The 18,373-nt window shown below is 44.9% G+C and overlaps 2 protein-coding genes across 14 annotated transcripts in view; one reads left to right on the top strand and one right to left on the bottom strand.

Annotated features, from left to right (window-relative positions):
- The window catches only part of MRAS (muscle RAS oncogene homolog), a 34,813-nt gene that overhangs the window by 5,120 nt on the left and 11,320 nt on the right, over positions 1-18,373 (bottom strand). For all 11 annotated transcript variants that reach the window (XM_015289777.4, XM_046943403.1, XM_040703250.2 and 8 more), the window contains 2 exons: positions 12,025-12,235; positions 2,866-3,019 (listed from right to left, as the gene is read on the bottom strand). In XM_015289777.4, the coding sequence (XP_015145263.1) occupies positions 2,866-3,019; positions 12,025-12,217 (347 nt within the window). In that variant the 5' untranslated portion in view covers positions 12,218-12,235. The remainder of the gene's footprint in view (positions 1-2,865; positions 3,020-12,024; positions 12,236-18,373) is intronic.
- LOC124418109 lies at positions 76-17,121 on the top strand. 3 transcript variants are annotated; one of them, XM_046943874.1, is made up of 3 exons: positions 76-875; positions 15,225-15,292; positions 16,480-17,121. In XM_046943874.1, the coding sequence occupies exons 1-3, from the start codon at positions 692-694 to the stop codon at positions 16,651-16,653; spliced, it is 426 nt and encodes a 141-aa protein (XP_046799830.1). In that variant the 5' UTR covers positions 76-691; the 3' UTR covers positions 16,654-17,121. The 3 variants fall into 3 exon arrangements, 1 of the variants encoding a protein (XP_046799830.1); XR_006939855.1 differs by lacking the exons at positions 15,225-15,292; positions 16,480-17,121 and adding an exon at positions 11,572-13,038 and having other exon boundaries at positions 821-875; XR_006939856.1 differs by lacking the exons at positions 15,225-15,292; positions 16,480-17,121 and adding an exon at positions 1,944-2,867 and having other exon boundaries at positions 821-875.

Below are 18,373 nucleotides of genomic sequence, written 5' to 3'. Positions count from 1 at the left end.
TATGCACGTTCATAAAAATTTACCTTGACAACATGCACACATCCACCCTTATTTCACAGGCATTTCAGGAGCTTATTAAGTGCCATTATAATGCTGGGTAACGAGTGAATCCAGCTAAACGAGGCTAAACAGAGTTAGTCTGCCACTATAAAAGGAAATTAACGGAGGCATGGAAGCAAATCTTGAACAGAGAAACAGGACTCTTTCATAACAGTTAAGGCATCTCAGTATCTGCATACCTTACAGCTGCTCATCACTGCAAGGTAACAAAAAAAAAAAAAGTCAGAGGAATTGGTGTCAGTTCATGTGCTGTTCTCCACCAGGACAATGCTTATCCACTGAAAGCAAACACAGGGGAAAAAAAAAACCCACAGACTCGTGGAGTTCACACCTAGGGAGACATCAAATTGGGAAGAAAATACTGAGGGCAATGACTGTAATTACCCCAAGACCAGCAGTGGTAGCTGGGAGGAGGCTGGCATGAACCCAGTCTTGCTACACTTCCAGATGCTATTTAACTACCATCTTCTGCTTCTTATCATAGAGCAAAAGCATGATGACCAACAGTTTTTCTGTACCAAAACCATCTTGCTTGGTATTACTACTCAGTATTTCTTTAACTTAACCAGACATATAAGCTATTGTCTTCAGACACTGCAAGGGAAGAGCCTCGTGTGAGGCTTTCCTGACAATGTGTGTGGATGATGGTAAAGGTCTGAGTAGCTCCAGGGATTACACTGAGCCAGATCATGGTATGGGAGGTGCTGGCAGCATGGCTCCTTCCTGCTCCACCTCCCATAGGAGAGTCTCTCCTCCAGCTGCATTACATAGAGCAAAGCTGTGCTGCGTGGCCTTTACCCACTGCTATGAAGGAGGTAAGTGCCAATAACTGATGCTTACTGCAGCATTATTCTCTTATAGTTAACTTTAAACCCTCCTAAAACGATTCCAGTGTTCTCTGCTGTAACGGAGCTGATTTTATTAGAGTAAGAAGCAGCTGGCTGCACTCACTGCTGCATAAAAGACTTCCCTGGATTTGCAAACAGAGTTTCTGTGTCATTTTTCATTGAGACGATAAGGGCTCCATCTTCTCCTTGGCATGTTGCCCATTGCTCTGGCTGGAAATGCACTGTACTGTATTCTGTATTTTAAATGGGTCTTACAGTTATGGATTCTGATAATGTGGATTTGATTTAACATTTACACCTGAGCACTGATATATCTTTACTCTGATTATTCTGGACCAAAACACTTGCTTGGATTATTTGATTCCTTTTGGCTCATGGCACACTGATAAGAGAAGGATTACATTTGGACAGCATCTCATTTGCCTTGTTTACATTGGGCATAAAACTCTATGGAGGCTTTGCTGGGAGCTGTGTGACTGCTATTTGGACAAGCTGCTACAGTTGGAAGCTTTACTGTAATTAATGTTATGGAGAGAAAAGGGACAGAGGTTTTAAGCAGCAGCCTGCAATTGCTTTAAATCTGCAGTCCTCAGAACTGACTGCTAGCTTGAAAAGCTGGGCACAGGCCTGGCAGGACGGTTTATTTATTCATGCTCTTCAGAAAAATCACAGCAAAAGGAACAATCTCTGCAAGAAGTGTTACACTTCTGGCATTATATACTCCAGCGTGGGGAAACACAAGCAGTTTCATGAGCCTGTTTCACTTCCTGGTTCTCACACGCTGCTGCTTGTTTGTACAGCATAAGGAGGGCTAGAAGTTTCAGTCCAAAGCAAAACAACGAACACTGCATCCTATTTTCATGAAGCTACGTTAGACAAAACCAATATCTGCTTGTGGCAGGTTACAGGAAACACTTTGCTGTCTTCCTCAGCTTTCAGAAACGGGTGAACTTGCCCTAAGCTAAGCCAGCAGTAAAGGAAACGCCATCATTATCTGGGAGGCAGACTGAGTGACCGACGTTTTTGTTCATTTAGATGAAATCAAAGGGTGGATTTTCCTCTACTTTCTACTCTCACGGGCTCTGTTCTGGATACTTTACTGGAAGAGCTGTCAGCTGTGAACCTCACATGATACGCATCCACCCTTCCTGTGGGGAAGTTATTCAGAGCTGTGAAAGGAAGCCAGCAACGAGGTCCGAACCCTCCGGTGGCTTTTCTTGATGACTTCCATAATTAACAGCTATTATGAACGGAAAAACTAAATGTTTAAAAGCTGCAGACAAATAAGGGCTTAATTCACACTCCACCTAGTGCGAAAGGACTCACCATCTCTTGAACTGGGAAAGGAAGAGGGAGTTATCTGAAAGATAAGGCCCTGGCAGCTTCCTTTAGGTCTGTCAGGATGGATGTGCTCACCATAGTAATCCCCCAGTGCTAATTTGTCCCACATGTACACAGGGAGTGGAGCAGCCGACCAGTCTTGGTTTCCCCCCGGCCCTGCTGAGATGCTGCATTCATTGAAAACAGTTGCTACATAGCACAATGCATTAACTACATTTATCCCCTTTTGAGAAACACAATTCCTCCCAACCTGAGGCATTTTCCCCTCCAAGATGTTTGTTCTCAGGCCCATATCATGTAGAACCTTTTAAGGTTTGTGACCTTATGATGAGGTCTCCCTGGTCATGAGAGAGCCATGACCAGGCTCTCTCACTGGAGCTTCTCCCTTCCAAAATCATTTCACTTCATTATAAGATTCCATCCATCAAACTTTTCCACATGAAATGCAAATCAGAAAGCTTATCAAAAAGGATGTTTCTTATCCCACATGCAGACCTACAAACCTACACAGAGCACACAAGAAGTTGCCATGGAACAAGCAGGAGGTCTCAGGGATCTGAATCCCCCCAGCGTGGTCTGCAGCAGGGCTGGGGAGCTCCAGTGGTGCAGCACCCACCTGTCTTTGACTCTGAGGATCAGCTGGTGGAAACGGTCCACGTGCTCAAAGCTGGCCTTGTCTGTCACAGAGTAGACTATAAGGAAACCATCTCCAGTCCTCATGTACTGCTCCCGCATCGCGCTGAACTCCTCCTGGCCTGCCGTGTCCAGAACTAGGACAAAAGAGAAAGGTTTTTAGTTACTGAGTAAAACAATAGCTGCTGTGCTGCATCCCTTCTGCCTCTGGCTGGACTTGGTCCTCCCAAAGGCTGCAAGATTCTGTGAAAGCAAGTTGGAGGAAGAAGGTGAAAGAGAAGAGGGCTATATAGATATTAGTTTCCTTTAAGGTATCAAATACTACCCACAGAACCTGGGGAACTGCTTCTCTGGCAAGATATGGCTCAAAGTATCCTGCAGCCCAGCCCTCCAAACCTCTTCCTGCTCTCACTGATCCCTGCATGGAAAAGCAAAGAGCAGTGACAATTTAAATGTCAGGGACAACCCAGAGACAGTGGTGAAGCAGAGCTGGGAGATAACCTTGAGTGGTGGCTGCATGTATTTTCCCTTTCTCACTGCCTGGATATTATTTCTACACAATTATGTGCTTTCAGAGCAAGATGGTACAGCCCAGAGGAACTCCCCACATATGCAGCCCTAAGTCATGTTTTTATATTCAGAAGATTGTTAAAACAGACAGAAAAGCTGTTTGTGTATCATATGTAGCAGTCATGTTTCTGAGCATGGGCTTGCCTTCCAGGACAGCTAGTAATGATGCCTACCCGCCTAAGCTCAAATCCTATAAAATACCCACACTATGGAAGCAACATAATGCTGTTCCCCAACAGGCTAAGCTCCTCTCCAAAGCAGCCATAAGTTACTGCTTCAATCAGTTTGCCTACCAGGGTGTCCCATCAGTTATGTCATGAACCACATTTGGAAGAAGTGACACCTGCCTTCTCAGTAAACATACACTGAGGCATGTTAGTAATGCCAGTTAGCAGGCTACAGCTTAGTACTGCTGCCACAGCTTTGGCTGGCAGGAGGAGGGTAGGAAAAGAGTTCAGCAGCTTAAGCTAGCAACACAAGGTGTAAGCCCAAAAAAACACTGGCAGCTCTGAAGTAGTTGTCCATATGCACCATTGTACCCTAGAGGCAAATGCAGGATCTTTGTGAAGATAAGAAACATTTTCACACCCCAGCCAACTCTGCAGAGCAGAAAAACTGTTTTTACCTGTACAGCCGCAGAGTTAGCATCTACTGCCCACGAGTGACAAGGAAAGCCCTGGGCACTGGTGGATGGAGACAGTGTCAGGTGTGTACTGCTGACAGAGCAGCAGGGCTTGATGCGAGTTTTTCTAGTCCAAGCAGGCCCACAGTCTCAGGAAGACACTCCCTGCAGGGTAAGTACTCCAGCTGCCCTCATTTCCAGATGAGGCTGGGATAAAGCCCACTTCGCTGCCAGCGTTACATGCTGAATCAGCATGGATGGCCATGTGGGGACATGCTCAACATGCTACACAGCACACCACACTACTCTGTGTCTAGAGGAAAGGCAGCTGTGCTGGAAGAGGTATTTGGCAATGGCAGACCCCTTAAAACTCCTCAGTCTTATTCATTTGCCTCCCCTCACTTTGAAAACCTGAAGGGTAAAAAGAGCTTCCAGGCTCTTACAAAGAGCCCAGGACTGGGGCTTGTTTGCTGAGTAGCTAGAACTTGCTGGAAAGTCACAAGTATCCTTTCACAGCTTTTTATCCCACTTCCCTCCCTTAAGTCTAGGAAACAAGGGTTTCAGCTCAAAGGCATCCAGGCTGTTCCTAAGGACCATAGAGAAAAAGAAAACAGGAAGGAAGAAGAAAAGAAGATAAAAGGAAGAAAAGAAAAACAACCCAAAGACACTGCATGCACTGGTGAATTTCTACGCCCTGAGCAGAAGAGCTACTATGGAATAAAGCCAAGACTATGTGGCTGGAATGGAAGAGGAAATCAATCCTTCCTATCCACCCAACCTGTAAGGAGAGGTTGGGCTGCCCTCATCTGACTCTTGAACCAGCTGGAAGCGATGTCAGGGCAGGGCTGGGAGCTGACTGCCAGCCCTACATACACTCCCTTCCCTTCTTACACACACACACCCAACCTGTGGAGGAGTAGGACAGCTTCTAGCAGCAGGCTGGGCTCTCCTGCCATTCTTCCCCCTTCGTAACACTAAACACAAGCAGGGCTGCTGTGTCAGCAGCCGCTATTTACAGGGAATTCATTTGCAGCACTCTTGGAAAGGAGAACAAGTCCAGACAGCACTGAAAATGGCACTTTGGAAATTTAGGCAAGATGCATGAATTGCCAGTTCATGCAAACTTCAGGGTCACAGGTTTGGCCAGAAGTTGTCCCTGCTTCAGCTTTAAATGTGCTTTTCTTAAAGACAGCCCTCTATATCCTAATGGTTTTCACAATTTGTGTAGCACAGAAATCAGAGCGGAGAGTGCAATTGGGATCCTTCTGTAGGGAGAACTGGGTCACATCCTGGAAAGCATCAGCTCCATAAGAGGGCCAGCCAGAGGCAAGCAGCTTTGCCTCTGGAGTAACGCTATGGCATAAAACCTTAAGGACTGTAATATACTGAAATGGGAAAGCAGCAAGCAGAAATCTTGGGAAGGTGATGTGGCTGGCTTCCCAACAGGGTGAGGAGATTTAGGACTTCAGCTAGCATGCTTCCTCTTAAAATCCTAGTTTCTGTGAACAGGATGCCAGGAGACTTAGAAATAATCCTAAGTAGAAAAGAATTGTGAGCTCTCTTCCCTTGGTACTCTTTAAAAATCAGCACTCAGTACTCTGACTGTCAGTTGCCACCCTGGCAACACATAAAAGCCCAACTGGAAATAAGGCTGAAGGAAAGCACAGCGGGTTTCCCCTGCCTCATTCTCCCAAGAACTGAAATCAAATTCATGGACTGCACAGTGCAGAGAGGGCCTTCAGACAGCAGGCTTGGTTTAGTTCCCACAAACTTCACTGAAGAGGAAGGAAGGAAGAAACCCTAACGAAAACCTATGGGTGAGTAGTGAGAAGCCAACGACTGTCTGAAGTAGGAAGACATCCAAAGAAGGCAATTCAAAAGTCTTATTACAGAGCTTTCATGCAAATCGGCTGGAGAATAAACTAAGAGCAATTAGCCTTCAGAAGCCAGCATGAGGTCTCTTGCTTTGCAAGTGAAAGGTTGCTAAGCAAAGAGATAGCCTTTTCTGCTCTCCACTGGATGTGACCACAACTTCTGTAATTAACTCCATGTTAATCCTTAGAGCTTTACACACCATTTTCCTGTGAGCCCTGATGGGTTGGACAAGAGCATGGCTGTTTAGAGAAAGCACATCTGAGTAGATGTAGAAGCCCAGAATAGAAGCACTCAGTGCTTCCTGGTATAGATGTCTTCTGTGTGGCATATCTCTATAACTGAGAGTGCTCTGAGTGCCCATCCAGAGATTCAGGCACATAAATCTAAGCCAAGGGCAGAAACATACTGACTATGAAATTCAAGCCATGACAATACTTTTCCCAAAGCCTCCACTGGATTTCAGCTCAGATTTAAAAAAAATGGCATTCCTAGCTTTGAGGCAGCTCAGATCTGGTTGTGCAGGAGAGTTCCTCTTTTTCCACACCAAGGCAACACTCCCTCCTGCGTCTTTATCTGTACATTGCTGGGCAATTAGGTATATAGATCAACACAAGAGCTCCTCCACTGATTCACTGAAGGGGCCAAAGATGATGAGACAGGCACATTAAATCTTTTTTCTATCTTTCATTCAGAAGAAATCATATACTAGTGGCATCCACGCATTGCCACGGGCAGACCTGAAAGCAGCTCTCAGAGCACCTTGCATTCTAGAAAGGTGGTTGTGCACTACACATGACAAGGACAGGACACAGTCCTTCATGCCCATATTGATCTCCTGCTTGGAAAGGCAAGTACACCATGCGTGACCTAATTTTTGCAAGCAGTCCCTTTGGCTACATACACGTAGCATTTGTGCAGCCTTTAAGGAGCCGGATGGGTCTGCAGGCAGACAGGAGCCAGGGATAGGAGCAGCAGCAAGAAGTCTGACTCCAGGCCATTTTCTGCCTCTTCAACAACTTAATGCAAAATACAGAAAAAGTCCCTGAAGCAAAGAGCAGAACTAGGAATGTGGCACCGTCAGGGGAATGCTGTCATCATGGGCCAGACTCTTCTTGGCACTTCTCTCTGAGTCTTGATTTTCTCTTTGCACAGCAGCTCTGCTTCCAAAGGTGGGGCCAGAGAATCTCCATTCCCAGCTACTCTGTGGCTTGGTAACTCTGGTCAAGGAAAAACTTGAACTGACAAGACAAACCTAATAGTTTCAGGCTGAAGAAAGCCATGTCCAATCTTCACCCTCCCATCAGCAGTAGTGTGGTAGAGGGCAGACCTCAGGGACATTTGCCTTAGCTAAGGAACTGGTATTTTGGGTGTTGAACAGCCAGGGCAGAGGGGCCCCATAGCTTATACACTGTATACCCCAAATCACCCTGCAGAGATATGGAAGGTGCTTGTACCACGAGCAAGGAGAGGCAAAGTGCTTTGCTTGGTCTCCCCAATTATCAATGGTCTGCTGAGATACAGCCACACTGCCCCTGGTGTGAGAGCCTTCCACAGGGATGTACATGTGATGGGAAACACTGGGGCTTTCACAAGCCCTTCTTCTGTGCACTAACTAAATACACAGATGTTATAACATGGAAAACCCAAGTACTTGAATTCTTGCCCTTTCTTTAAGGAAAGAGAAAAGGGGAGCCTTCAGAAGAGAGACTGCCACATCAATACATAGAATAAAGATGTGAGCCCTTAAAGGAGCTCTTTCTCTAACAAAGGGCAAGTATTCAAAGCCTTGTGTTTTCCATGTTGCAACATCAAAATTTTCCTGGCAGGAAAAAAAAAAAATCCCCACAACCCAAGACAAAAAGCCCTCTTTCAAGGATGCAAAATCCAAGCAATCAAGGGAGGGAAAACACTGTACACACACATAAGAGAATGAAAGCATAAACTTCATTTGAATTTTAATTCTTTCAATGACATTACCCAAAGTTTAAAGAAATAAAGCAAGCGAGCCACAAAGCAATCATTCTGCCTGCAAGTCTAAAGCGACCTCTGCTCTCCCTCTGGCCTTGTGGCTGAATTGTTCCCAAGCTTCCCAAAGAGAAAAGCAGACAGCCCGTCCTGAGATGACTAGCAGCAAAAACTCTCTGTAAAAAGGAATGCATGGGTGACATGGGTGGAGAGAGCAGAAAGCTCAGGGAAAAAAAAGTGCTTGCTGCTATTCCATGGGGATGCACACCAGGTCAAGCCCAATGCAAGGGCACCCACAGATTGAGATGGGGACTTGTAAAGGGAGGGGGTGGGGGGGGAAGAAAAAAGGGAAAATTAAAGATTAGTAGGAAGACAATTGGTAGTCAGTGGGAATTTCATCTTAATGATTCTGGCAGAAGGAAAGAAAAGAGGAGAAAGAGACCACAGTCACTCAATACACAGGCACAATCCCTTGCTCTGCTGCTACCAAGCAGCACAGCTCTACCAGCAGCTAAGGGTTTAGCCCAATTCATCACCGTGCCCAAGCCATCTGCGACCATCACTTCCTCTCCTTGTCACAACCTTTTTACCTGCACGTGGTTTATGAACTACAAGGAATTTGAAACCACTGGGAATTTTTCCTGTATTGATACTCCACTCTTGGTTTCATGCCCAGATGAATAAGTCCAGATTGGCACTTCACAGCCACATCAAAAGAATCCTCTGCTAAGTCAGCCTGCACGCAGAAAGGAGCATACCAAATTAATGATAGCAACTCAACTGGAGCAACACCTAATCAAAGCAAATTAACCCTGGCCCCCACTTAATTCTGACCTGATGCTTCTATACAGCACCTGCATGCGGATGCATTTAACCAAGTACATCACCGTGCTGATTTCAGTACGAACAGCAGGGAATAAATGAGGATAACACATGCAGAGAAAATTGGAGGCTGATCTCAAAGTCTTGCTGGAGATGCAGAAATCTAAAAACAAGGGCTAGCCACAAACTGCCTGCACATCTCTTACACAAGTTAAGTGGCTTCTTCCACTCTATGGCACTTGTCCTCCAAACACCAAATAGATGGTCCTAGAAAACTGATGTTAAGGCCACCCATCAAGTATTTCTGCGCTCTGCACCCAGTGTACTGCTGGACTTGCATACACCAAGTACAGGTTGCTCAGTGTTCTGGGAGGCATGAAATTATCACAGATTCTTCTCTCTTAAGAGCATACGGATAGATACCTACCTATGCCAGAGAAGAAATGTGTAAAAGATGAATTTGAGCCTAGGTTTGTCTCTAAGGTCTAAAATCTGAAATAAAAGCCTATTCCATTTAAATCTACTACCAATGAGAGGTTTTAGCAGAAAACAAAAAAAAACCCAAGTCAAACACTCTACCAAGCTGCCAGTTGGTGCTATAGTGCTATCAAATAAATGTGGGTGTAGGTCTTCACAGAAGAAAGCCAAATGCTTTATGCAAGCTGAATAGCACAAAGTGGGGATTTTTTTAGTGCATTTTTTGTTTATCTTGTTTGTAATCAACATAACGCTAGTGCAGATATTAAGTGCTGGAGATGCTTTGTGTAGAACTGCTCAGGCTACAGCCTAGAAGAGAATGGGCTGTATCTTTTGCTGCTTTGTTTTTTATTTATATATAAATTATATATACATATATAAAAATCAACTATTTCTACAAACTTAGAAACTTAAGGTACCCCTCACACTATGTCCTCACTAGGTAGTTTTATCTTCTATTACTATTTCCCATTTTGGAGGTGAGCAGGGTGAGGCAAAAGTCTCTGTTGGTTGCCCCCTTTCTCCCCCACAGCAAGCTCTAAGAAAAAAATAACAACAAAAAACCACCCCCCATAAAGAACTTAGGCATAAAGCCAACTGGAATGTCTAGAATTCATCATGATGCATCTGTACCCTTCCTGTCATGTTTGTCCCTAATTTTATACCATAATTGATTCATGCAGCCACGTGTAACCACAAGAAGAGCAGCTGCCCAAGTATATGAGAACACCCTAGATCCAAGCCCCATGACACAGAGCTGTGGCAGGAGACACATGTGATAGTCAGTCTTCATGCCCTGTTTCTACTGGGCAGATGGTAAAGGCCAACCTGCTGCTTGTTGGAAAACAACTCCCTTCCACACTCCCACTCCAGGTCAGATTTTTTTTTTTCTTGAATAAAAAATCCAAATGTTCAGTGAAAGATGCCTGAAAGGCTGTTTCAGCCAATACCAATGTGTACAGCAGCTGATACCATAATATTAGAATATGAGGCATACCAGAGAAGATAAAGGTAGCTAATTTTAAAGGGTTGGATTACGGACTAAAGAGACATAAATGAAATCCATTCTCTCATGTATAACAGGATTTTTTTTTTTTTCAAATGCAGCACTAGCATTTAAAAAACAAAGTTACACAAGTACATTACGTGATGGTCAACTGAGAGCAGGTATCTCTGATGCAGATAACACCATGAGACATACTTGCAAGGGAATATTCATGAAGTAGATGTCCATTGGTGACCAACAGCTGACATGTAAATGAACAAATGCTGGCAAGATTAAGGTATATTTAAAAACAATACTGAGTTAAGGCTGTTCTGTAACACTTTGGAGGTCATGGGGGCCATCAGTACTCAAAAAATTGCATCTGATAAACCCTTTAGGGTACAACTAAGATCTCAACCAGACCAAATATGTGGCCTTCAGAGTAAGTTGTGTAACTCTCCGTATTCCACCACTGATGCCAATCTCCCATTTTTCTGTCCCCATACACCAATTTTACATATGTAAAGACAACAGCGATCTTGAATGCTTTCATGGTAAGACTGTTGAGATGGGAGCCTGCTGCAAGCCAGGTTAAATTTGGTTCAGTGCACTTGGGTAACTAAGGCACAAAATATTTGTTTACTTTATGCACAACTTAATTATATAAAGCCAAACAAAACTTTTAATGTTTTGACAGCAAGACTGCCCTTAGAGCTCTGGTCTGTCTTATGCAGCACAAACTGAAAGGTCACAGTTTTAGGTAAAAAAAATGGCTTCTTCCTCACCTGCAGAATCAAGTGGCTGTGTTTTTTGTTTTGTGGTTTTGTTTTTGTTTTTCCCCCTTATAAAAAAGGAAGGCATTTTTTCTTCAGAGAACTGAAACCCCTGGTTATAGCAGCTCTCTAGACTGCTACTTTGCTTATATTTAAATTATATAGGTAACTAGATAAAAGAACATCATGCCTGGAAGATGGGAGTTGAGAGATGTTACAGTTCTTCACCGTCAGTGGATGAGAGCGTTGATTAAATGCTCTTTCTAGTTATAACCCTCATTCAGTTGCCCTCTCACTGGTATTCCCCAGGACATAAGCTAGCTGTCAGGGATGCCAACCCCAAATGTCATTTGCAGCATGATATAACTATGCACAGACATAGCCTAGAGCTCCATGTTGTGCAGTTCACAATTGGCAGAGCTGTGGGGTAGTCATTTTTGAAGCATAGCCAGCCACAGCAATTCCACAAACAGCAGAGCAGACACTATACTAATGGGAAAGTCCAGAGTTTCTCAACAAAACAGTACAGCAGTTCAGCATTACTTATGAGAAGAAAGCATAGATTTAACTGGAAGTTATACGCTATTTTCTTCCTCATAGCACCGTTGAAGCACATGGCATACTCCCTAAAGCCTCTGTAGGTCAACTCTACTAGAGGAGGTCACCAGAGTGGCTCACAGCCTGTCCACACAACCCTAACAAACCCTCCTTGCTAAATGCAGTGGACTGAAATAGGTGCCCCTTGGTCATTCTGAAGACTGACAACATAGATGCAAGCAGCCTGGAAACCACCACTCAAGACAATCTAGTGGTTTTCACACCTTCAAGAAACAGCTCTGTGCAGAAGTGGAACCAACGCAGACAGAAGTAGAAGCTTTTCTGGAGGTCAGCTGCAGACATGCTGCTGCTCACAGGACAGCTTGTAATAAAATTCCTGGCAGCCCACAGCACAGGAGGAACACAATAGCACAATATGCTGTGGAAGATACTGAGGTCTACGTGTTCTCATGTTCAGCAAGAAAAGAAAGGGGACCACAAGAGTGGCTTGCTCACCATCAAGAATTGCCCACTGCCCGTCTATTTCTGTGTGCTTCAGGTAGGAGTCTTCAATAGTTGGGTCATAGTCTGGCACAAAAATCTTCTGGAAAAACTGAATGGTGAGAGCGCTCTTCCCCACGCCGCCATCTCCAACCACCACCAGCTTGTATGTGGGGAGGTTTTCGCTGGGAACAGCGCTGGTAGCCATGCTTCCACTGCGCTAAACCTGCCGGAGAAAGAGACCATCTCTGATTACTTGTTAGTGAAAAATGAGAGCAATGTGCACCAGGCAACTCTGACCTGGTGCCTAAGAGGTGAGGAAGAGCTCCACAGCTGGGAACCAGGGAGTGCTTCACACTGCCATAAACCATCAGCATCCTGACTGGTACCCACATTAAGCTACCAAAATCTTGTGTGGGGTTCTCATTAACTGTAGGGATTTCCCTCAACTAAGAGCACTTCCTAGCTTTGTCAGGAACCCTGGCTGGCAATGCTACCCACAACAGCAGGGTTGGAACTAGATGATCTTGAAAATTCCCTCCAACCTAAGCCATTCTACGATTATGGCCCTCCAAGTTTAGTCTTTGCTTTCTCTAGTCCTGTTCTCCCAAACAACTATTTCAGTTTATTGCACATTACTGAACCATAAAGGCATTTCTCACTTACAATGGTTGGGAGTCCCACGTTCCTTATTATATAGCAAAGACCCTACCCTTCGACAAAGGGCTTTTCACAGCTCTGCTAACCAGCTTCTCCCCCACACTACACACCCGTTTTCCCATGCATACGGGCAAAAACATGAATGGAGGCAAAATAAAATCAGATGTGAAAATTCAAATTGGAGTTTGTTTTACTTATAGGAAAAAAGATTCTCAGCCCAAAGCAGCCTGTGGAATCCAAGCTGTAATCAAAAATGTATCCCCTGAAATATTTGGTGCCAGCAAGCAACCCCAAAGTCTGCTGTGAGAATACTGTTCAAGTCATAGCAATGCTCAAAGACAACGTAAAGATAATGTGAATGATTCACCAAACTGTGTATATACATTTTTGCCTGCAAGCAGGCATGAGAACAAGGTTTATTTGCTATGCCTTGCCTCTGACCACCACACTATGATGCAACTGCAGCCAGCAGGACACAGATCTCGGAGCTGCGTTCCCAGCTACAGTCACAGCTCAAAACCAGAAGAGAAAAATCCTTCATTTTTTAAAATGAGTCTTCCCTCCTTGTTTCTGCCCAACGCTACATTCTGCTATGATAAGGTGCAGCTTGTGTTGGGGATGCTTCTGAAAATACAGAAAGAACTTGCCATATGCCTAAGCTATATGTTGTACAAGTTGAGTGTCTTGACCTCTAACTAAGGCTATGTAATAGACCCTAAACTTTCCTCTAGAAACAAAGCCCTGTTGAAAAGAAATATGTATTATCACAGAGGTGAGATCGCTGGGAGTGGTGGGAACTGCAAAGACTTCTTGTCAAATGGTGGACACAAAACAACGTTTTCAGAGTAAGGAGAAATGTGACCAAGCCAGCTTGTGTCTATCTGCCTGGAGAAATTCTGGAGAACAGTATTTCCACCTTTAGCAACAGCAGCCGGATGGGGAGAAGGGGACGAAGCACAGCTCTGCCCTCACCCACTCTGATTTCAACCCCTCAGTACAGTCCTGAGGGAAAGTTTCTTACATCTGTTTTACCGAGAATCAGCAATTTTTCTCATGTTTACAAGATCACACTATCAACAGGCAACACGCTTGATTTGCAGGAACCTACCAATTTCAACCAGCTCTCTCACGTTGGCTTGTAAGATCAAGCTTTATTTCAGCATTATCATGCTAGAGTCAGACGATCCTTAGAGGCTCCTTAGTTCTAAGACTGTGTCTAAAAGCTGTCCTCAATCACTTCCCAACACATTTGACAACAATTTTCTTGCTTTGCCTGTGGCCGCAGCTTCACCCTTGCTTTATTTACACTGGAGTGCCCAGGAGTCAGCCACCCTGTGCGCCTCCTGTGTGCTGTATGAAAGACCGATTGTTGCTCACAATGCAGAGGACAGGACACAGATGCAAAAACCACACTTGGTTTGTGCACAGTTTTGACCTCCTCACAAAACCACAAGCTACTGCTCAGCAGAGAAGAATTACATTTCCACCAGCATTTAGTACCAGCCCCTTTAACTCCCTCCTGAGAAGCCTTGAGCTTATCTTGCATGGAACACTTCCCAAAGTACTAAGATAATATTTAGCCCACTGTACAAACCGACTGTCCAACACTCAAAGGGGTCAAATTGGAGTGTTTACTTGTAGTTACTTTGTTGTACTGTGTGTTTAAGTTACAGACTGAGCAACATACAGCCTGCAGAGAACCAACCAGAATAGAACTGGGAAAATAAAATAAAAATAATCAGGCACTGTAAGCTAGTTTGTTGAGTACAAAAACTGTATTTAGGTGATGTCAGCATGAATGGACAAAACCTTCTATCCGAGTGTCAAAAGGCAGCACATGAATGTTTCTGCATGGGTGTTTCTACTGCGTCAGCATCCACCAGCAAGAGCAGGGCCCCAGCACGCTGCCCACATGTGCCATCCTCAGCACACTGAGGAAGGTCCCCTGGGGCAACGACAGCCAAACTGCCCAAATCATTCAAGTATTTCCTAAGGAGTGTCCCTGTGCACTCTAGACATTAACGTGTCTTCTGGGTTCAAAGCCAGTCACGTGTTTCTGCAGACATCAGAAGTGTTCATGAAAAAGCTTCCAACTCAGAAGTGAAAGCAGCGCTCCCAAACCTACCAGCACAAAATGCAAGCCTCCAAAATCCAAGTACTTCCACATCTCTACACCTCCACCTGCCTTGACAATCAAAGCAAGAAGACGGATCATGCCTTGATGAGATTATTATCTCAACCATCCAATAAATCAACCCTCACAAACAACGTATGTCACCTCCTGGAAAGCATTAACCACTTACAAAGGTGCACAGAGCTTCATGCTGGCTGGTTACATCGCCACAGGCAAGTGCACAACAGTCAGGCTGATTCTCATGTTTTTGGCAGGAGTACTGACACAGCCTTCCTCAGAAGGGAGCAAGGAGGAATGTATTTGCTGTAGATTTGATTGAGAAAAAACAAAACAGACACTTCTTATCTATTGTCTGAATACAAAGCAGCATGTGGTAATATGCTAATAAGCTGTGATGATAATCATCTTACAATTTATACAGCTGTTTATTTTGAAGGAGCCAAGAGAACGATGCATACCCTATGCAGACAGACACTGGCAGAGCTCTGGGTAAGTTGCTGGATGGAGGTGGATTTATGCAGCCCCCCCTCACACATGCTGGTAAGATCTGTGTCCTGACAGCACAAACCCCTAATGCTGAGACAGAGACGTGGCCACTTCTAGGAGAGATGGCAAGGAGAAGGAGGAACAGCGGCCCACAGTGCCACTGAGGTTGAGCACTCCTCGGCAAGATGTATTTCAAATACAGAGGCAGAATGAATGGAGTAAAAGCCCATTTACCTGTCTGGACATAGGTGGAGTGGAAGGGGCTAAGAAATACATGAATGCTGATAATGGAGAAATTCAGCTTAGCTAATGCCATCAATGGGTCACCACACCATGGATGTGGCACACATCACCATGGCGAAACTTGCCCTGAGTATAAGTGGGACAGATGTCAACTTTATAACTCATGCATTATAATCTCATCATATAAACTAATGCTTTATAATCAGCATTATAACTCATGCTGATTGGAGCAGAGGTGGGGCTCTGTGCCACAACAGTGAGATCTGCCCCAGATATGTGACAGCTAATGTATGAGTGCCCCTGTCCCTGGCTCCAGCTCTACCCTCCTGGAGGCAGAGCTCCCAGGGCAAAGCCATCACCTGAGGTAAAGAGCTCAGAATCAAGCTCTGGATTCACAGCTGAGGTTACAGCAATTAAAGGCATCAGCTCCCTGACAGAAAAGCCCAGCATGACAGTGATCTATGGTCTCCATGGCAACACATGACAAATTGCTTAATTCTCTTATGAAACCTCAAGAAAGCTGCAGTGGGGTCTGTGTGGGAGCAACCAGTTCCCTCCTCCTCACTACAGCTCTCCAAAAATGACAACTTCAGGGAGCTGCAAGAGCATTAGGCCAAGATTTAGCTTATGCATACATATTTATGTTGATCAGCCTGTCCTCAAGCAAATTTGCCACTGCTGGTTTGCTTTGGTCCATGGATTGCTTTTCACATATGCCCTGCCAGAGCTCTGTGCACCTGAGGACACCAGCCTCACCTGAGGCCAAGGAAGCCACTAATGCTGCCAACTACTCCTACAATTGCCATTAATAACTCTTCCCCTAGCCACAGCTCACTCGCTTCCACCCTTTTACCCAGTCACTTTGCAAGCATTAGCAGCTCCCTGCAATGCCTCCAGGGCTGAAACTCTGCAAGATCTGAACACTTCCCTCTCTGTTCCTCTTGCAGGCTGCTGGCTGCAGCCACACCGCTACCACGACACACCCAGAGATGTTAGCCAGGTACCAAAATAGTTCAGCTTTGCATCCTGGAGGCAGTCCCTTGGACTGGAAGCTACCAAAAACCCTTGAAACATGGGATGTGTGCTTTTTGGAGGGAGCTGTCTCCATAGAGTCACACTGAGTAAACTTCAGGAGTTTCCTCCTTGAGTTGTCATGACTGCCTTCCAAGCCTTTAAGAGCCAAAGGACCTGCAGGTGTACAAATAATCACTGACAATTGTGACTTAATAAAGATGAGTAACTCTTAGCCAGACTTCCTTCAGTCCATCAGTATTCCTGCTTGGTTGATGCCTCCAAAAGGATACACTGAGCAAAAGCTTGACCACATGAAAGTCTCCAGTGCGCAATCTATATAGGAGAGACCATTTGTGTGGGAAGACAGAGTCCAACACCATTTAGTATTAAGCTGTTCAAAACCCAAGTTTCAACTCCTGGAGGAGTTCTAAGGAGGATCTTGCCAGGTGAGAGTACTCTCAACTCCTTCAGCTTCCAGGATGTCTGACAGAGAGCAGAACCTGGCAAGACCTATACAGGGAATTACAGGCATTTCCTTTTGGAGCAGTGATCAAAGCATTATCAGATTGCTATTAAAGAGGAGAAAGAATAGTCATAAACCTACTGTTGTTTGAAAATAAAATCCTCTGCTTTGCCACTGGTTGAATTTTGATGTGTGGGACGTAGCTGCAGACTTGAAAGTGGCCTCTTAAAATCTCCTCCGCTGCAAAAAGATGCATCCTAAAGGCCGTGCCCCCCGAACTCCTCACTGATGTTCTGTGCCAACCAGATCCTTTCTCTCTTTCAACCCAAGATCACATCACCTCCCCCACTACACAGATGCTGCTCAGATTTACTGTAAGAGAAAGAAAACTCACCAGGGGAGTAATGAAGCACTTGAGATTCACACAAAAGGCAGCTAAAGGCAGTATCTGCCTGACGAATACGTCGTGGTTATTTTAGGAACCATGGAATTATTGCCTGAACAAATAATGTAAAAAGCCACGTCACTGGAAATTGCTTGGGTTGTAGGTAGCCCCCTCTGCTTCTCTCCCTCACACTGCCCTGTAAATTCTCAGGTGGTAACAAGCTCTTGGAGCAGCACTGAGCTGTAACAGCTCTCCCTTGCTGAATCTGGGTTGGGAGTTCACTCATCTCTACTTTTAAGCATGTGCTTGTTGTTGTTCTGATCTTTACCTAAATGCAGCATGGCACACATTAGTCGTATTGATAAAAGTCACCGAAACAAACTGCAGCTCCTCCTCCTCCACCTCCCCAGCAACTCCGTACATCTTCAGCATGTTTCTTGTGGTGATTTAGTCACATGTTTTGAACAGGGCACAAGACTTCTGTCAGCCTGACAAGTCTACAGTCAGGTGAAGAGGCTAGATTAAAACTAACAAAAAACCAACCCCACACTTAAGTCTAGAGTTGCAACACCACACCTACCAGTTTTGTAGGAGAATTCATAAGTTAGGAGAAAGCCATTCCTGCATCTCCAAGACCTGCATGAACATGATATGGTTTCCAGTCTAGGAGCGTCCACCTGCAGTTGTTCCAGCCCTTTTGCCAATACATTAAATGATAGCATCCCCTGACAAAGCACGTGGCTCAGCTGCTTTTGCTCCCATTGCTTCTTATGTATTCAGATCCAACATCCCTCTCCTTACTCATCTAATCCCAAAGCTCCTGGGAGGCATTGCGGGATGACAGATTCCTGTAGAACTCTTGAAAATTCTTTGCTAGTGAGGCCAGGAACGCCTCTCTTATGTTATCATGGAAACGGTGAAGCTGACCTAAACATACTGTAGCAAAAGAAATCAGATAGCCAAGATGTTCCCCTGCCCT

The sequence above is a fragment of the Gallus gallus genome, chromosome 7, assembly GCF_016699485.2.
Source record: "Gallus gallus isolate bGalGal1 chromosome 7, bGalGal1.mat.broiler.GRCg7b, whole genome shotgun sequence".
NCBI lineage: Eukaryota > Metazoa > Chordata > Aves > Galliformes > Phasianidae > Gallus > Gallus gallus.
The sequence above is the reverse complement of the archived record's forward strand: the minus strand, read 5'-3'. Positions and strand labels throughout refer to the sequence as shown.

What these genes read in the sequence shown, in the direction of transcription:
- LOC124418109 (XM_046943874.1), top strand. Translation starts at nt 692, where the DNA reads ATGTGTGTGGATGATGGTAAAGGTCTGAGTAGCTCCAGGGATTACACT. An exon ending in TACCCACTGCTATGAAGGAG is followed by an intron (nt 876 to 15,224) that starts GTAAGTGCCAAT and finishes CAATTTATACAG; the next exon opens with CTGTTTATTTTGAAGGAGCC. An exon ending in AGACACTGGCAGAGCTCTGG is followed by an intron (nt 15,293 to 16,479) that starts GTAAGTTGCTGG and finishes TTCCTCTTGCAG; the next exon opens with GCTGCTGGCTGCAGCCACAC.